We start from the raw sequence: 18,272 nt of genomic DNA on the forward strand, positions 1-18,272 counted from the left end.
AAGACTATAACAGGGCTAAAAAAGAACTCTTGGTAGATAAGTTCATGGAGGATAGGTCCATCAATGGCTATTAGCCAGGAAGTGCAGGGATGGTGTCCCTAGCCTCTGTTTGCCAGAAGCTGGGAATGACCAACAGGAAATGAATCACTTGAAGATTACCTGTTCTGTTCATTCCCTCTGGGGCACCTGGCATTGACCACTGTCCGAAGACATAGTACTGGGCTAGATGGACCTTTGGTCTGACCCAGTATGGCCGTTCTTATGTTCTTAATTCAGGGCTTCTAATGAAGTGACTGTAAATTAAATTTCAAATCATCTGAACCAAGGGCTGTTGTAACACTAAACCTTTTTGTGATTGTTTGATTTGCAATTTCTTCCTTGTTGTGTTGTTGTTGCAATGTGGGGTGGTTTTGTTTTTGATGTAAATGATATTTGTTGTTGTTCTGTACATGAGAGACAGCACAGTGCTAATGATGCCCATAATGGGCTAAATTGGCACAAGCCCACAATGGCCACGTTGTCCTCACAAATGTTTGTGGTAAAACAGGTGGGCAGGATACAGCATAGACTAAAAATGCCTACAAATTTTCACTGCCTTTGGGTTTTGCAAATGGCTCATGAATGCAAAAATGGTTTCAATGAACATCATTTTGTTGCTTCTTTTTAAAGGAGGCAACACACGTGGGTGAAAATGCCATTGTTCTCCAAGTAAGCACGTTTAACCACTAGTGCATAAAATTTTCATGGCGTGTGTAAATGTGCAACTTTAACTGTATAAGTGGCAAAAAGAAGTGAGACGTTTTTGCCATCTTTACCCATTCTAGGCACACAGCTAATGAAGCAATAAGAGAGGGTTTGTTTTTAAAACAACTTACATACATATAACAGCAGCAGTCTGGGGTTTGTTCTAGCGACAAATGAAGTAAGTTGTTCTACGCTTTGATAACATCTCTAAGGTTTAATTGTAATTTTTATAACATCTAATCAAATAAAATTTGTAAATCCCCATTTTGGAATAAGAAATTTGCAAACCTAAATATATAGCCAAATACCTTTTCCTTTTTACTATGCTTAAAATAAACAAGGTTTCTGTTTTTGTAATAGTAATTTAATGAACCAATGGCCAATCCTGGATGGAATTGGTTCATGAAAGAGAGGGATTATGTTGTAATAATGGGGCCAACAAATTTTCCCTCGTAGTAAGTGCAATCATCAAAAATAAGTGAAAGTTTGTGAACTGTCACAATAACTTATAACAATACATGTTGATGGGAAGAGATGCAAAAGGGAGGCAGAAAGGCTGAATCTGTACAAACAAAAACACATCCTGATATAACTCTAACTCTGGTAAACAAGAGAGGTGTGGGACTGGAAAGCAATGGAGCAAAATTGGTGTGTCACAAATTAGGTCTAATTTGTGACCAAAATAATGAGGGGATGGGCTATTTCACCCATCTCTATCCTTTGGTCAGGGGGAGTCCTTAAAAGAAAAGATTTGCGGGGGAGGAGAAGTTGTCATCTGCAAACAACTGCTGGAGTGAGCTTTGCCCATCATAGCCGCCAATCCCACCATCTCCTGGGACCTTGGGCTCTACTGTGACATTGCTGGGCCTTCATCGTCCTAATCCCGAGATCAGAGCAGGCTAAAGAGAGGGGCCCAGATGACATCACCGCTTCCACCAGCTGTGGCTAAATTCCCAACCCCACTTGGGATGTGAGATTTTGTCATCCCAACAACCCCCGCCCCCCATTTATCTTTGTTTTCCCCACCTTATCCTCTTCTCTTTCCTATCCCTCTTCTCATGCCTTCTGTTGGTAAGAATCTGGCTTAGCTGGCCAAGACTATATTTTGCAACACGGCTGAAGCCTCTGGCCAAAGAGGCAGCTAAAAGTAATGCCCTAAACAGCCTGACGATGGTACAAGTTTGCCAGGTCTGAGTGGCTGATCAGACCGCACATTATGTCTGTGTTTCTCCAGCAATGAGATTGCAAGTGAGAGTCAACACCAGAGACAGAAGCTGCATTTTCTTTCTTTGCTGTTCTTTTCTCTCCCCTCTTGTGTGCGGTTGTCTTGTTTTGTCTCCCAGGCAATGGGATTGGACCAGCAGCAACAGCTCCAGCCCATCGCAACTAACTCCTTCTCTGTTTCCCACAAAAGGGCAGTGATTGAAGACTGTCAAACAATGGTTTGTTTCCTTCCAGTGACACTCCAGCTAAAGGGAAAGGGAGCCCGGCATAAGGTTACAATGAAAGCCTTAATACTTTATATTTCAAATGCTTGAACTGTTTTTCCTTCTTTTCTGTATGTTTACTAAAAGGCTAAAAGAATATTTAATGATGTGTTTGCCATGATACTAAGCAGGCTGAGGTATCTGTATATGGAATCTCGTTTAATACTGTTTACTGTTGAACAGTGACAGGGTCTTGTTAACACTTTTGGGCCCATATATGGAACAATTTACCGAGGTCATGATGGCTTCTCCATCACTGACAATTTTTAACTCACGCTTGGATGTTCTTCTAAAAGAGCTGTGCTATGAATTATTGCGGAGCAGTTCTCTGGCCTGTTATAGGTCAGACCAGATTATCACAATGGTTCCTTCTGGCCTTGGAGTCTATGAATGCCATCTAAATTAATGCAACAGTCCCCACAACACAAACTAGGTCAGAGTTCGGGTGAGTGGAAGAGACAAGATAACAGTGGAGCAGAGAACCCAAGGTCCAGTTGGTCCTTGGCCTACCCACTACCTGATGGGAGGGACTTTTAAGGATCATGGCAGATCTAGGTTTCAAAGAGAGATTTAAAGGCGAAGTGGCATGATACTACCACTGACATATCATGAAATAATGTAAAACTTATAAAAAAGTCAAAATAAATTCTAAATTAAATTTTGAAATTCAAAAGAATTTTTTTGGAAAGCTAAACAAAAATTCTGAAAACTTGCAAAAGGAAAATGTTTTGAAATGAATTCCCTGGTTGTTTCCAAATAATGATTTTCCTGGGAATTTTTTGTTGCAATAGAGACATTTTTCGAACTCTTTTAACTTAGACGAAAAACAGCACTGTCCATCCAAAAAACATTTAGATGGAAAATTTCCAACCAGCTCTAGTGAGGCCTCCCATCTCCTGTGTTGGCTAAGGCCCCAGGCACTTGCTCAGTTGCAGCTGTGGAGGGAATGCTGTAGTTAATGCTGCTGGCATAGTTACTTCCTGAGCAGTGTCTGGTGTCATGGAGCACAGCCAGTCCCCTGCTCTACTCCCTCCCATGGAGCCCCCTCTGTAAAGACATGCTGGTGCTCAGGCTCCCAAAAGTTCCCTCTGGCTGTGGCTACGGTGGGGACAATCTGGGGCTATGACAGTGGCCAGAGGAGCTGAGGAACTTTGCACAGGGTGTAACACAGTGATGGTTGGGGCTGTTGTACCCGGCCTGTTTTAAAACCTTTATTTTGTTGAGACAATTCAGGAAGCCTAAGCAGCATGTATGTATAGTGGCTTGGCTCCCAGTGCAGAAGGGGAAAACGTTTCTTGCAGAGGGCCCAGTCACTCATTGCTGTGGAAATGCCCATGGGTGAGGGTTCTGAGAAGTTTCCTTGGCAATGTTTTCCAAAATCACCCTGCCTTGGGGAGGGAATGCGGAAACTTGCTTCCCCCACTGTGAAGCACATAGTGGGTCCACTGCAAACCCCAGGAGGGCCCAGCTCCAAGAGTTTAATACCTTTTCCTGCAAGACATTGGGACATTTTGCAAGTTAGACTGTTAATAAGAAATTAATGTATCATTTTGAATAGTCCCCCGGCTGGCTCAGAGGAGAACGGGCAGCATTTCTATGGCTGATCATTCAGAAATGCAGAGCTTATTTGGATGCTAGTATCCATTAATCCAGGCCTATTTTGAAAGCAGTTGTAATAGACGTATTTCAGTATTGTCCACTGTCATGTTACTCAGCAGCTACACTCCGGTTAACTAGCCCTTCAAAATACAACACTCAACTTTATCTACCTATGGCTGTAGTATCTGAGCACCTCACAAACATTAATGACAATGTCTTCAACACCCCTGTGGGGTGGGAAATATTATCTTCATTTCACCAATGAAGAACTGAGGTATAGTGCAACTTGACATAAGTAAGTGGTATAAGTTAGGGAAGCTTTTTAACAAGCACCTTACCAATAACTGTCATTCTGTTAAACTCCAGTTCTCCAAGACCTTCAGGGGGCTTGACTGCACAGTGATTCAATGCATAACAAGCCAGCATGTGAATATGCAGAGCATTAGCATGCTATGCACTCACTGCTCATGTGGGCTCTGCCATTGCACACTAAACGACAGAATGTTTAGTGTGTAGTAGCAGGGTTCTCATGACCAGTTAGTGTGCAGCACGCTAGTGGACTGTAGATTCACACCCTAGTTTGTCACACATTAAATCGCCATGTATACAAGCTCTCACATTTTGCTAAAATTTCAGCTCCATTGATGGTAGCAGTAGTGGGAGCGATAGTGTAGACAAGATGTGGCCACTGGCCACAGAGACATGCTTTGAGCCAATGACAACAACAGTGCTCAAAATGCCAGTGGCTGCCTGGAGCACTGTACGCATTAATTCTCACCATTTTTACCATCAGTAGAGCTGAACCAGTGGACAGTCCAACAGTTCTTGGATTACTCACATTCCTAACATTATTCTATATGTTTGCATCTATACTAGCAAACTTTGTCATCATAATTCACCATCGGTGCAGCTCCACTGCGGAGCTAAGGCAGAATCTCAACTATGCTTAGGGCTCAGGCATTTGTACAACCGTGTCTAAGTCCCATCTACACTACGGCTTCCACCATTGCTACCACAGTGAGCTGCTATAGCTATGAATTGTGGCTACTAACTTTTTCTAGTGTAGACTAGGCTTTACTGACGATGGTGCAGACCTGGAACCCAAACATTAGCCCTTCACAACTGTACAAGTCCTCACCTGGACCTTCAATATCCCAAATCTACTCCAGTCCTGACTGGCAGCACTCCCTTTTGTTGCCAGGGGGATCTTGGGCAGAAAGGGCCAAGAGAGGAAAATTTTACAGCTGCTTTACGATGTGGACAAATGCCTTCTAGGAACCAAGAGGAGACTTCCATTTCCTAATCAGGATCTTAACCCTGCTCTGTTGAAGTGACTTTATCTTTTATCTCCTGGCTGCTACAATAAAACTTTTTCATGGTCATAGCCAGCACATCAATATTTCCATACAATAGCATTTTAATGATATTGAAATAGAGATATAAATCTATTTTATATTTAGAGAAAGTAAAAAGTTCTTTTTATCTTAAATACAAAATGTTATATATAGCTGTAATATCAATACACAGAAATCGGGGGGAGTACATTTCATTTCATTTGTGCTTTACAACTCAGCAAACAACATTGACCAGGACAAAGAATAAAATATATTTTTATAAGCAAATATACAAGCTATCAGGTTCTCAGATAATCCTGATGTAGCCTAGAATTGGCAACAATGAATTTGGTTGCTGTATCAGGAATTGCAGTGGTAAGTCTCTGCTTTATGTTTAAAATAGCATCTGGCTAAAAGAAATGCGTCTTATGGTATTTCAGTGTCTCACCTCTACAGTGAACACTGGGAACTCTCTACCTGGGAAAAGGAAGAATCTTTTCTATGGAAAAGAGATTTATAGGTTATAATCAGTGACAAATTTTAAGTGAAAATGACACTTACATAACTGCACCCTGCAACACAGTCACTTTTTTCATCACATTTTTAGTTGCATAACACCACACTTATAGTACAATATATCTGGACTCTTCAGGTTTAGATCCAGAAACATAATCCATTTATATATGGAACACAAGTTACCTACCAGAGGGAAAGCACTTAGTTTGCCAGGATGGGTGTAGTATGTTGATGACAATAGATCTGTTTTGTGCACTATATGGCATGTGTTGCTACAGCCTCTTTGTACACAATCCAGCATATAACCATGTGTGTGTAAACTCAGTGGACTCCAGTTAACATTAAGGTTCTTACTCAAAAGCAGGTCCACTTAGGTAGAGATAGGTAGAAGTTAACAGTGACTTTACTTACATTGTTTACTGGTTTACCAGTTAACAGAGAATGAAAATTTGGATAGTATAGGTGCTGACATAATAAGAAACACTATCAGCATATACTTAAAATTTCATTTCTAAAGAGCTTCCTCCATCAAATGAAACTCCCCATCATTACACAGTAAAGATCTCAGGCCTTTCGGTGGTGGTTTGGGAGTGTCAAGTGGCAAACATCTGCCATGTGGCTGATTTGCATTCCGAAGTGCCAGGTGGTAGGCATCTCAGTTGGGTGGGCTCGGGACGTCCAGTTCATAAACCGTCAGTGTCTTTTCCTCCGCAGTATTCCTTTATCACATATGCAGGTTTTTGGACGTAAAGCTGTTGGGACAGAAAAGTGTTCTGTTTTAAGACCAATAATACATATTAACAGTGAAGTCACAAGTTAAACCAGGAGAGAAGAATCAACTCCCTTTTCCACACCAGACAGAAAGCTATACCCTTCCTCCTTGGTACTGAGCCCCAAAGAAAGAGAACCCTCTCCCACTATAAGAGCAAGGAATGATTAACCATTGGATCAAACTCCTAAGGGAATGGATGAATTCTCCATCCCTTGAGATCTTCAGATCCAGACTGGATGCCTTTCTGGAAGACATGTTTTAGCCAAACACAAGTTACTGGGCTCCTACAGGGGTAACGGTGAAATGTAATGGCCTGTAACATACAAAAAGATCAGACTAGATGATCTAATGATACCTTCTGGTATTAAACACTTTGAATCTATGAAACCTTTTCCACAGTGAAAGAAGAGGACTGCTGTAAAAGAAAGATAAGCTAGAATCTAGCATGGCTCCTGGCTGAACAAAAACGATCTGATGTGGAAGTTGTACATGATTCTATTTCTGAATGAAAGCTAGAAGAGCTACATATGCACAAGTACAAGTTTCTATTGTGGAGGAGATAGTTGAGAGGTTCAGACAGAAGCTAAATCTGAGATGAGTTATAGCTGAATCAGACAAGTCACATAGGGAGGCACCACCTATGAGAGACATCGCAGGATGACACGATGAATGGGATGGATGTGGAAGAAGACGAAGGAAAGTGGAAGAACATGGCAATATGGTAAGGAAAAAGAGCACCATTCAGTATCAGTGCTAGCAATATACATTTCATCTTTGAAAAGTAGGGGATGACCTGAATGAGAAGAGGCCAAGGATGGACAGCAGTCTAACCAGCTATCTAAAGGCAATACCAGCATGGGAGCAGCTCAGAAGAAGCAGCAGGTGATCCTCACTCCTCAGTTGGGGAGTTGATAGTGAAGAATGAGACCTAGACCATCTCTGACCCAGACACAGGGTGCTATCCTGACCACCCAGTGCTGGCACAAGAGATGCGACAAAAAGTCAAAGTGTAACTGTTCTGTACAGGACACGGTGATACCTGGATACCTTCTGCTTCAGCACTGATCTTGCAGGTCAACACAGAATTTAGGTAACACATAACAGAGGAAATGATGGGAAAAGAATTGGGTGCAGGTGGTGGAAAACTAGCTCTGAATCCAATTGATTGCATGATATGGACATTTTTAATTCCTGTAGGTGTGGTTAAGGCAAAATTTCTTTCTCTTAGAGTCAGTGGGGAACTGGTCTGAGTTTTGGGCAATATGAGAAACCTGGACTCCTCAGAGTCAGGAACCAGGGTGTGGGAGGTCAGGTTCAGTGGTTGAAGCCGTAAGTGGTTGGGCCTGAGAAGTCAAGCTAGAGTCAGTAGCTGAAGTCCAGAGCCTTGGGTCACAGCAAGGTCAATAGCCAGGGACTGGAGCCTAGGGTTGAGCCAGAGTCAATAGCCAAGAACCGTAGCCAAGGATCAAGTCAGAGTCAATAGCCAGAAAACAGGGGGCAGGGCAAGGAGGTAAGAATAATGCTAGATCTGCTTCAACAGCAGGTCAGGGAGCTGCCTTGTTCCACAGACAGCTTCCTGATACTCCCTCGAGCTTAAATAGTAGGTCTGGGTCAATCAGAGGTCATGGTAGGGGCTGCCTGTCATCTCTACCGTGGTCAGCTCTTCCAGCAGTGGCTGGTCTCCCAGAATGTATGGTGCATTCATGATGGCTCTGCCATGGCAGCATGGAAGTTCTGGGGTCAAGTCCCATGAACCCTCATATCACGCCCTGCCTCCTTCAGGGGTGCCTGTGGGGTATTGTAGGACCAGGTTGTCAAGGTGATATTTTTGAAACTCTTGTACAAGTCCAGGGGTGTGAATGTTACCGGCAGGCTCCTAGGAGCACTCTCTGGGACCACAACCTTCCCAGCCTATGAGGTACCACAACTGACCCCACTTCAATCCAAAGTCCAGTGTGGCCTGGACCTTGTACTCCTCATGGCTTTGAACCAGTGAGGGCAGTGGTTGTGTTCTGTCAGGGAACAGGCTTTCAGTGTATGGTTTCAAGAGAGAAACAAGGAAGATCAGGTGCAATTTGAGGGACTAGGTAAGCGGAGTTTGAAAGTGACAGGGCTGATTTTCTGACAAATCTGGTAGTTTCCAAGGATCGGGTGGTCTAGCTTGTGAGATGGCCTGTTCATGGTGAGATTCTTAGCAGATAAGCAGACCTTCTTGTGTACAGAAAAGACTGGCCCCTCCTGTTTCTGGCTGTCTGTGTATCATGCATCTTAGCATCCTCAAAGTGTCCCCTTAGTTTTTCTAAGAGGATATTTGTTACTAGGAGCTGAGCTGTCATCTGAGCTGAAGGTACATGGGCACAGGAGAGGAAGTGTGCCATCTTGGTCAGTTGATCTACAACTGTTAGTACTACTGTGTGGCCATTTGATTTGGGGAGTTCTATGATGGAATTCATGGCACTGGCTGTCCATGGCTGGGGAAGAGTCTCCAGAGGCATAAGGGTGCCAAGAGGTTTCGTGTGCAGCACCTTGGTGCAAGTTCATAAGTCACATGAGTCAACATAAGCCTGAATTTCAACCCACATCCAGGGCCACTAAAAGAAGCAGGAGACTAGGCAGTAGTTTTTGAGGCATCTGAAGTGCCCTGCTAGGGGGTTGCCTTTACTCAAATATAGTACCTGCAACTATATATGGGGCAGAACATATATAGGGCCATTAATATATTAGAGACAAGGTGGGTAAGGTAATGTATTTATTGGGCCAACTTCTGTTGGTGAGCGAGACAAGCTTTCGAGCTTACACAAAGCTCTTCTTCACCCCTTCAGTCAGAGGCACTTATGGCTTATTACAACAATCTATAACCCACTAACCCTCCCCTAGCTGCTTCCACCCCTTTCCTCCTCATGAATACAGGGGTGTTAAAGGGCCACTTAATCTTGAATGGTCCCTTGAAATGTGTTTTAAATACTTATGCTAAACAATCTGTTCCATGTTGTATTTAGCTGTGACACTCTGAGAGCAGGTCTACACTTAAAACTCTGCAGCTTCTCCCATCAGCATAGACCTGGGATCAAGTCCCATGAATCCTCACAGTATGGTAACACAGTCAAGTATTTCTCAGTAAAGTCTACAAAGAACTGCTGATTAATTATGATTATTATTTAGAGAAGATTGATCAGATTCAGGCTGATCGACAGCTTCCATGAGAACAGTGGATGGAAATTAAAAACACCGTCTTGACTGGGTGGTTTACTTGGGGAGCACAACCAACCACCTCTGAGATGAATTTATGCCTTTCAAAGCTGATTAAAAACCCAGTGGAGACACACTGAGGCCAGTACTGAGGAGTATCATTACTGTAATGCCTTCCTTGAGGTAAGAAAATTGTCAGCCATGTTTGAACTTTGGACATGGACAACCTCACCAATTTTCATCTTATCTTGAACCCGGTCTCTTTCTTGGGCTCTATTATCAAGAAGGTGGTGATGAGTCGTGTGAGCTACACTTGCATTTGACAGATTTCTTTGATCCATATTAGTCCATTTTCAGATTGAGTTACAGAACAAGACTGTGCTGACCTTGACGAGCAATGATCTGCTAGTAGCAGACTAGGGTAAGATGATTCTATCAGCAGCTCTTGATACCATTGACCAGGTGGAAATTTTGACTCAGCTGCAGGACTTTGGAAGGGTGGACAAGGAAGCCCTTCAGCAAGTTTGCTGCTTCCTCTCTGAGGGATTTTTAAGGGCTATGCTGGCCAATTGCTTGCTTTCCCTCAGGGCGCCCACATAGTTAGCTAACTCAAGTTAACAAATGCAAGGTAAAATCCTAGTTAAGACAAGGCAATTTGTAGTTTTCACATTAGTTAGCAGGTCGAATTACAGAATAGGCTCCCCCCATCTTTAACTCAACCTGCTAACTAGTGTGGGAAAAAAACCTGCCTAGTCTGCTATGAGCAGGTACCATCTGTATTCATTGTGCTGTGTTGTTTCCATTTAGCAAGTATGTTGGAAGCATGCCAGGAGGGGAATAGAGAGGTAAGCAAGGGCTCACTTTTACATCTGGGAAGGAGAGGGAGAGGGGGAAAGTGAGGAGGAGATTTTATGTGAATTGAGAAAGGAGGAGAGCCATGAGATAAATTTTCTCACCTATTATCCCCCCAGCTTTAAAGCTGTGAGCAGAGTTGTCCTTAGAGCTGTGAGATTTCAAGGGTTTAGTTACATTAAGCCAGGTGTGGATGAGAGATCCTACTGCCCTGTGGCAGAGGTGTGGCCTAGATCAGCGTTTTTCAAAGCTTGGGTTGCGGCATGTAAGGCACTGGGTCGCTCTGGTCAGCGCTGCCAACCGGGATGTTAAAAGTCCCATTGGCGGTACTGCCCAGCGAAGGCAGGCTAGTGCCTACCTGCTCCAACACCACACTGTGCCCCAGAAGCAGCCAGCAGTGGGTCCAGCTTCTAGGCAGAGGGGCCACTGTGCACCGCATGCTGCCCCCGCCCCAAGCACCATCGCAGCCAATGGGAGCTGGGGGTGGGGTGTGCCTGTGCGCAAGAGCCACATGGAGCCGCTTTTGCACCTCCGCTTAGGAGCTGGACCTGCTGCTGTCCACTTCAGGCGCAGCACAGTCCGCTGTGCCAGGACAGGTGGGAAGCCTGCTTCTGCACCCTGACTGTGCTGCTGACCGGGAGCCTCCAGAGGTAAGTCCATGCCCCAACTCCGCACCCCAACCCTCTGCTCCAGCCCTGACCCCCAACCAAACCTGGAGCCCCTCCTGCACCCCAAACCCCTCATCCTCAGTCCCACCCCAGAGCCTGCACCCCCAGCCCAGAGCGCTAACCCCTTCCCACACCCCAACCCCCTGCCCCAGCCCAGAGCCCCCTCCCACCCCCTGAAACCCTCATTCCCAGCCCCACCCCACAGCCCTCACCCCCACATCCCAACCCTCTGCCCCAGCCCTGAGCTCCTCCCACACCTCAAACCCCTCATCCCCAGCTCCTTCGGGTCACGGGCATCAACAATTTTCTTCAACTGGGTCCCCAGAAAAAAAGTTTGAAAACCACTGGCCTAGATGAAGGGGTCCTGCTGTCATGCTGGGGCAGGAGGAGCGTGAACTAGCAGGTTTGCCCTCATAGGGTGGAGGGGTTGGCAGGGAAGGGAGGTATATTTACTGGAGGTTCCCCACTTTCTATACTCTTGGTGATTGTATATCTGCCAAAAAGTGTGCCCGTTTTTCATTCTGTCTGCGGAAAGTGGGCAAAAGGTTCTCATAAAGAAATGGAACTCACCGGGATCAGCAGCAATCTGCTTCTTTTTGGAGTTTGTGATAAGTTGATTTTCGTTCATCATTCGTACATCCTGATCCTCTACATGATTGCTGCAAAGATGAAAAACAGACCAATAGCAGGGATAATCAATAGTCTATAGACACCACTGCAGCTATGGGGAAGCACATTGCAATGTGTTACCTACACCACTGCGAGGCTGCATCACTGCCACCACTGCCTTCTGTGAGTCACAGTCTGGAATGGTGAGGCTTAACTCTCATATAGCCCACAGTCATAAACCTAAGAACCTAAAGTTATTCCTCACAATTGTATTTGTTGGGAGGGGTGCTCTCAAACACACATTCCAACTGCTACTACCACATCCACTCCACAGCCTACTCCGACCTTCTCTACATGCAAAATCTGACCATCTAAACCAAAATCTGTTTTTAAATCAACTTCATTAAACCAGTGCAAACCCATGTAGGCGCTCTCAAATCAATTTGCAACCATCCTAAATTTATTTAGCTTAATTTGATAATTTACTGAATTAAGCTAAATTGATATAAAAGAGTTATAAACCAATTTCATACATTTATAGATTTCAAGGCCAGAAGGGATTATTATGATCATCTAGTCTGGCCTCCTGCACCATACAGGCCAGAGAATTTTACCCAGTGATTCCTGCATCAAGACCATAACTTCTGGTTGAACTAAAAAATATCTTCTAGAAACACATCAATTCTTGATTTAAAGACTGTACGCAATGGAGAATCAAACCTGTGGTAAGTTGTTCCAATGTTACCAAATTACCCTCACTGTTGAAAATGTTCTCTTTCTTTCCAGTGTAAGTGTGTCCATATGGGAGTGTTTTATTTAAAAGTGGATTTTAGTTAAACCAATGCAACATTTGTGTGTAGACTGCAGCCAGACTGTCTGTTCCTTTATGAGCAGGAATCAATAGCTTCAAAATCTCATCAAATTTAAATACTATTAAATACATAAAAAATGTCAGCTGGATGCTTAACAATAACATCTGTAAGGGACATTCTAGAACAGATATGCATTGAATGATTAACAACTACTGATTCCTTCTGGCCTTAAAAAAATTAGAAAAGCTATCCACCTCTGTTTATCCTAAAACAGGATCCATCTACGAAGTAAAGACAAGAAGAAAATGATTTGCATCATGTGAGACACTTTGTCTAAGAACCCACAGATCAGCCAAGGTTTGAAGTTCTTCTCCCAAAGAACAGAAATTGAAATGGCTAAATGGGAGTACTGTTAATCACCTAGGCAAGATCTGCGTACGGATAAAACCTCTTTCTCCCTCCCAACCTACCTAAAAAGAACTCCAGTTTACAGGCAAGAGTGACACCTTCCTAGCCTATGAAAAGTGGCCCATTGCACATTGTGAGTGGATCAAGAGATGAATGAGGAAGCTGCAAGTTAAGCAAACTAGAAATGACTGGCTGTAAGACTGAAAGTCAAATTGGGTAAACTACCCCAAGAAAGTCAAAGCCACATGTTTTCACCCCTAATTATAAACTATATATTGCTTTCCTTGTAAATCAAATATATCATGGATAATCTTTAACCCAAAATTAGAAGCTGCAAGTTTGTTTGCTTTGTGAGTCAGATCTACCTCCTTCAATAAGTGAATATATATATATATAAAATATATCCTTCTTGCTCTATTGTCAGTCTTAAATAATGTGAAATGCTTATGTACAACCAAAGAATGCATTGAGTATGTCCTCCAGATTTAGAAGATGAGAAGGGATTTTGTTGATTTTCATTGTAAATAACTGTTGCACTCTAGAGGTAATAGGAATTGTCTGGCACAAGGAAGAAGGAATGTTGAAAGATATAACTTTGAGATATTAAGAGCAATTGCTAAAAGGGGTGGATCCCAATTGATAGTAGTGGCTAATAACGAAATACAATCCTTGAAATGAATTGAACATATAAAGGCTTCCGATAAGAAAAGGACTGAAGAAATTTGTTGTACGCCTACACTATGGGATACCTATGGAAGCAGCAGAAAAACAGAGAGAGCTGAAATTGGAACACTCACTTGGCACATGTTCAATAGAAATCAGAGGGTGGCCCCTCCAACCAGCCTTGAAATTAGAGTATATAAAATTGAGGTCACCATGTGCAAATGGAGAGTTGACTGAATGGAATAAGAAGCTGCAGAATCCTAAGTGTGACCGATGCCCAGACCAGCCAGGTGGAAAGGACTCTCCCTCATCCCAGGTTAAGTGGATATGAAGAAGTGATGAGATTTCATTTAGAAGACTGTATTTCCCCTTTTATTCTTTAATATAAATAACTGTAGGTTATCTTGCCTAGTCTACACTTTGCAGTGAGACCTAAAGTAACAGTATATTAGATTTTAATTCCTTTGCATATCCAAGCAAATTGGCCTATGAGAGATAAAAAACAATAACTTTAACCACTTGCTTTTGACATGCTAAACTTTTAACTGTTGGACCAATCCATTCAAACTATAGTAACCACACTCTTAAAAGTGTCTTAAAGACAAGTTCATCCTTGGAATGTGATAAAAATGCTAGGTACTAAAGAACTGAAACTGAGTATCATAAGTAAATGTAATAAAAAATCTTGATAATTTACATTGTTGCTTGGTTTAACTGTTGAGACAACTCTAGATTATGATAATTGATTGCAAGACTGTATTGTGTGTGTGCGTACTACACATCTAGAACACTGGTTGTTGTCTACACTTAAGTGGTGAATGTGTGATTGTATACTAACGTGGCTCTGGGTGAATTAATAAATTGTTGGTTGGTTAAGACTAAGCATGTGTCCTGATTTGAGAAATACTGTTCAAGTTAAAAGTTGACCTGTAAAGAACCCAGAATGAGAACTGGTAAGCTAATGTTCCCTGAATTAAAAAAAAAAAGAGGTTATCCTATTAGGTTCCATTCTATATTGGCTATAACACTTATCCAATTGGCAAATCTAGTTTGTTAGATTTTAGCTTTAAAATCTAACAGGCAGCCTGGCAAATTAACAAAATGGACCAACCCCATTTTATGCTTATATATCAAGCACCACAAAAAGCAACCCAAAGGGTGGGTGAGTGGGAATCCAGTGATATGATAGCTTCAGAAAACAAGAATTGTCTTTTTCCTTTTCTCTAAAGATACCTTATTGTACTAGATTTCCATTCTTGGAGACAAAGGAGGGATATCTCAAAATAACACAAAGTGAGACAGATTCTACCTCAGGCTTCATCAGTATAAATCTGAAATAACTCCACTGAAGTCACTCTGGATTTAAACAGGTCAATGAGATCAGAATCAGGCCCAGAGTTTATAAAAAGTGCTGAACAGTGCAGTGGGAAAGACAGTAGGCCAATGCCAAAAGTAACAATAAAGAAAAGTTTATACACACTTCTGAAAATGAAGGTTAAGATCCACCAAGTACTAATAGTGTGAGGTTTTATTCTCTCCACCACAAAACTGTGAGGGTAGGGTGCCTCTCCTTGGAGGAAAAAACGGAATGAAAGCTTAAAAAAGGCCAACTGAAAAGAGAGACCCAAGAGATCTCCTGAACTGAAAATCCCGGGGACAGGAGAGTTAGGGCATCCCTGGCTGGGGAACACGTTCTGCAGCACTGATCATTCAAATGGCAATTCCTTTCTTGAAACTAACTCCAAACAATAATGCTTTGTGAGTATGTGTGGAGAAGGTCATATAGTAGCTTTACAAGTCTTCAGAAGAGAAAGGAGACCCATAGTTACAGCTGGAGCTACTTGTGTCTCCAATTAAAGGTGCACTGGCACAACTCCTGAGCTGCAGGTCTGCCAGGCAAGAGCAATGAGAAATGCAATGAGACAGCCATTTGGACTGGACTCTTGATAGGAACATAGGACTTGCCATACTAGTTCAGAACAGTGGTCCAACTAGTTCAGCAATCTGTCCCCAACACTGACCAATATCAGATGCTTTGGAGCAAGTTCACGAAATCCTATACTAGGAAGCTGTGTGATAACGTCTCCTCAGAAAAAGTGTCTCCTAAAGCCCAAATAGTCAGAGGTTGGCTTATGCCCTTGTTTATTTTTAAAATTTTTATAACAACTTTGGATATTCTTGTTATCTAAATAAACATCTAATCCCTTTTTGAATCCTATTATGGTTTTGGCCTCAAATGATAATGGCAAGGAGTTCCACAAGTTAGCTGTGTACTATATGGGAAAGCATTTCCTTCTGTACATTTTCAATTTGCCACTATTCAATTTCATTGACAAGCCATGTCAATCAGTTCTCCTTTATCCACTGTTTTACAATGTTCCTTTGCAGAAACCATACTGGTTAGATCCTATTATATAATCACCTTCTAACTGTTTTATATCTGTACTCTTAATTATCATTTTAGCCAATTTACCAGGCACAGATATAAGGCTCACCAGCCAGTATTTCCTCAGATCACAACTCTTTTTATTTATAGATACAACATTTAATACCCACTCTGGTATCAATTCTTTGGTATCACAGCTGATGTTTATGAGAGATTGCACAGTTAAGTCACAGCTTTCTTAAGTTCTTTTAGAACTCTTGGATGAATTCCATGTGGGCCTGGTGACTTATTGCTTTTAATTTGTATCAGCATCTCTCACTTTGACACTTCAGTCTGATAGTACCTCATCTCCATTACCAGTAAAAAGAATCTCCCCAACATTGTCTGGGGAAGATTGTTGCAAAGGTCCTTATCCCCCTTAATTGCTCCCTTTAACTCTAGTGATCCAGCAGACCCACCAACAAGAGTATTGCAGGCTTCCTGCTAATGACATACTTAAATAATTTCTTATTGTTTGTGTGATGGGCATGGAGCTGCTCCTTAATAACTGAGGAATAGTGTGTGTTGATTTGATATGTTTACTGTATGAAAATATTGGGTTAGTTTAATAGGCTGTTGTAAGGAAAAGTAAGCAGGAAGAAAACAATAGCTTGAGATAAGCCACTCCATGGTAAACCCTTGAGGGTTACCGGAGAATGGCTGAGCCATTGGCTCTGAGGAGCCTGGCTTGACCTCCTGTTTAGCCCAAAGGACTGGATTGATCCAGAAGGGAACAAGCCCATGGACTCTCTGGCAGAGAAAAAAGGACTCTTTCTCTCTAGAGATGAGATAGTTGCTGGGTAACTGGACAGGGAAAGCAGACTGATGCCAAAACCACTGGGGTGTCTGAAGAAGGTAGACCTGCTTAGGTCACTATCAAGGGATGGTAAACCTTAACTATGAATGATAGACATGTATGTAGATGGTTTCTTATTTTAAAATCAATTTTTTCCTATTATGCTTTGTTCCTTTGTGAAAATAAACAAGAAGGCTAGCTGGTCACTGTATTCACCACGAGTCACAGGCTCCCAAAGGGAAAAACTGCAGGTGCTGAACCCAGCTGAACTTGCTGTGTAAGTATGGTTAATACACAGGATACTGCTGCCAAAAGCCCTAGCAGTAGGATAATTGCAGAATTCCACCACTAGAGAGGTAAAGACATGAGGCCTGACTCCTAAGCAGGTGCACAAAGGGACAGAGTGACCACAAAGGGGACAGAGTGCAGTTAGCCCTGTAACATCAATTTGTTTTTCTACCTTTAGCTATTTGCTCCTTGAAATGCGTCTGGGCCCTACTAATTTCCTTCTTATATTTTCATCCTGTAATTTATGCTTCTTTTAATTGGCTTCACTAAGGTTGGTTTTCCATATTCTGAAAGATCTCTGGCTTGAATAACCTCTCAAACCTTACCAGTTAGCCAGACTGGTTTACTGCTTACCTTCTTGTTCTATGGTATGTATACTTTGTGAGACTCTAGTATTGTTTCCTTAAGTAGAATTGATGCCAAATGGAAGGATTTTAATTTTTTTTTTTTACTTTTGACACTAACTTCCTCATTTTATTGAAATCTACTTTTCTAAAATTTAACATCACTGGGTTGGTATCTGATCCTTTGAATACAATATACAGCACAATTGCTTTCTATGCCAGTCAGTACATAGCACTGCAATTCTTGACAGTAATGTAGAAGTTGCTGACATCAGCCACTGGAGATAAAATTATGTAAATAGGATTCCTCATTAAAATGAAAGCCCAGCACATACCTAATAACTGTATTCTTCTCTCGTTGGCAAATCCTCTCATCATCTGTAAAGAGAATGGTATGATATGGGACCACAGGGTCGCAAGTGGGCAGGATGCCATGCACTATGTGGCTCACCATGTCTAGAATTCCATTGTACACAAGCAAGTCATCTACAAGAAGCTGGAAACACAAAACAATCAAGAATCAGTTTTGTTCAAGCAACAGTTTATATTATTATTCATGAAAACTGAAAACTCTTCTGGAAAAAGCATCTGAATGAAATGTCATTGCTCTCAATACAGTCCTCTCTGTCAGCTGAATAGGAGTTGCACCATTTGTTCCAGGAGAGCTGCTCACTAGTTTAGCTGTATCTCTGTATCAAACAGTTTGCATCTCTCTCAGTTTGCCTCTGGTGCTTTCTCACACTCTGTCTCCTGGCAGATTAGTTTC

General features: G+C 42.3%; 1 protein-coding gene across 3 annotated transcripts in view; it reads right to left on the bottom strand.

Moving 5' to 3' along the window:
* Window positions 1-5,356: 5,356 nt before the first annotated feature.
* Window positions 5,357-18,272, bottom strand: part of KATNIP (katanin interacting protein) — a 171,598-nt gene continuing 158,682 nt past the window's right edge. For all 3 annotated transcript variants that reach the window (XM_074965609.1, XM_074965608.1, XM_074965611.1), the window contains exons 25-27: window positions 17,842-18,002; window positions 11,732-11,820; window positions 5,357-6,432 (exon numbers count right to left, since the gene is read on the bottom strand). In XM_074965609.1, coding sequence (XP_074821710.1) covers window positions 6,374-6,432; window positions 11,732-11,820; window positions 17,842-18,002 — 309 coding nt within the window. In that variant the 3' untranslated portion in view covers window positions 5,357-6,373. The remainder of the gene's footprint in view (window positions 6,433-11,731; window positions 11,821-17,841; window positions 18,003-18,272) is intronic.

Source organism: Natator depressus, chromosome 10 (assembly GCF_965152275.1).
Source record: "Natator depressus isolate rNatDep1 chromosome 10, rNatDep2.hap1, whole genome shotgun sequence".
In the NCBI taxonomy this organism is placed as follows: domain Eukaryota; kingdom Metazoa; phylum Chordata; order Testudines; family Cheloniidae; genus Natator; species Natator depressus.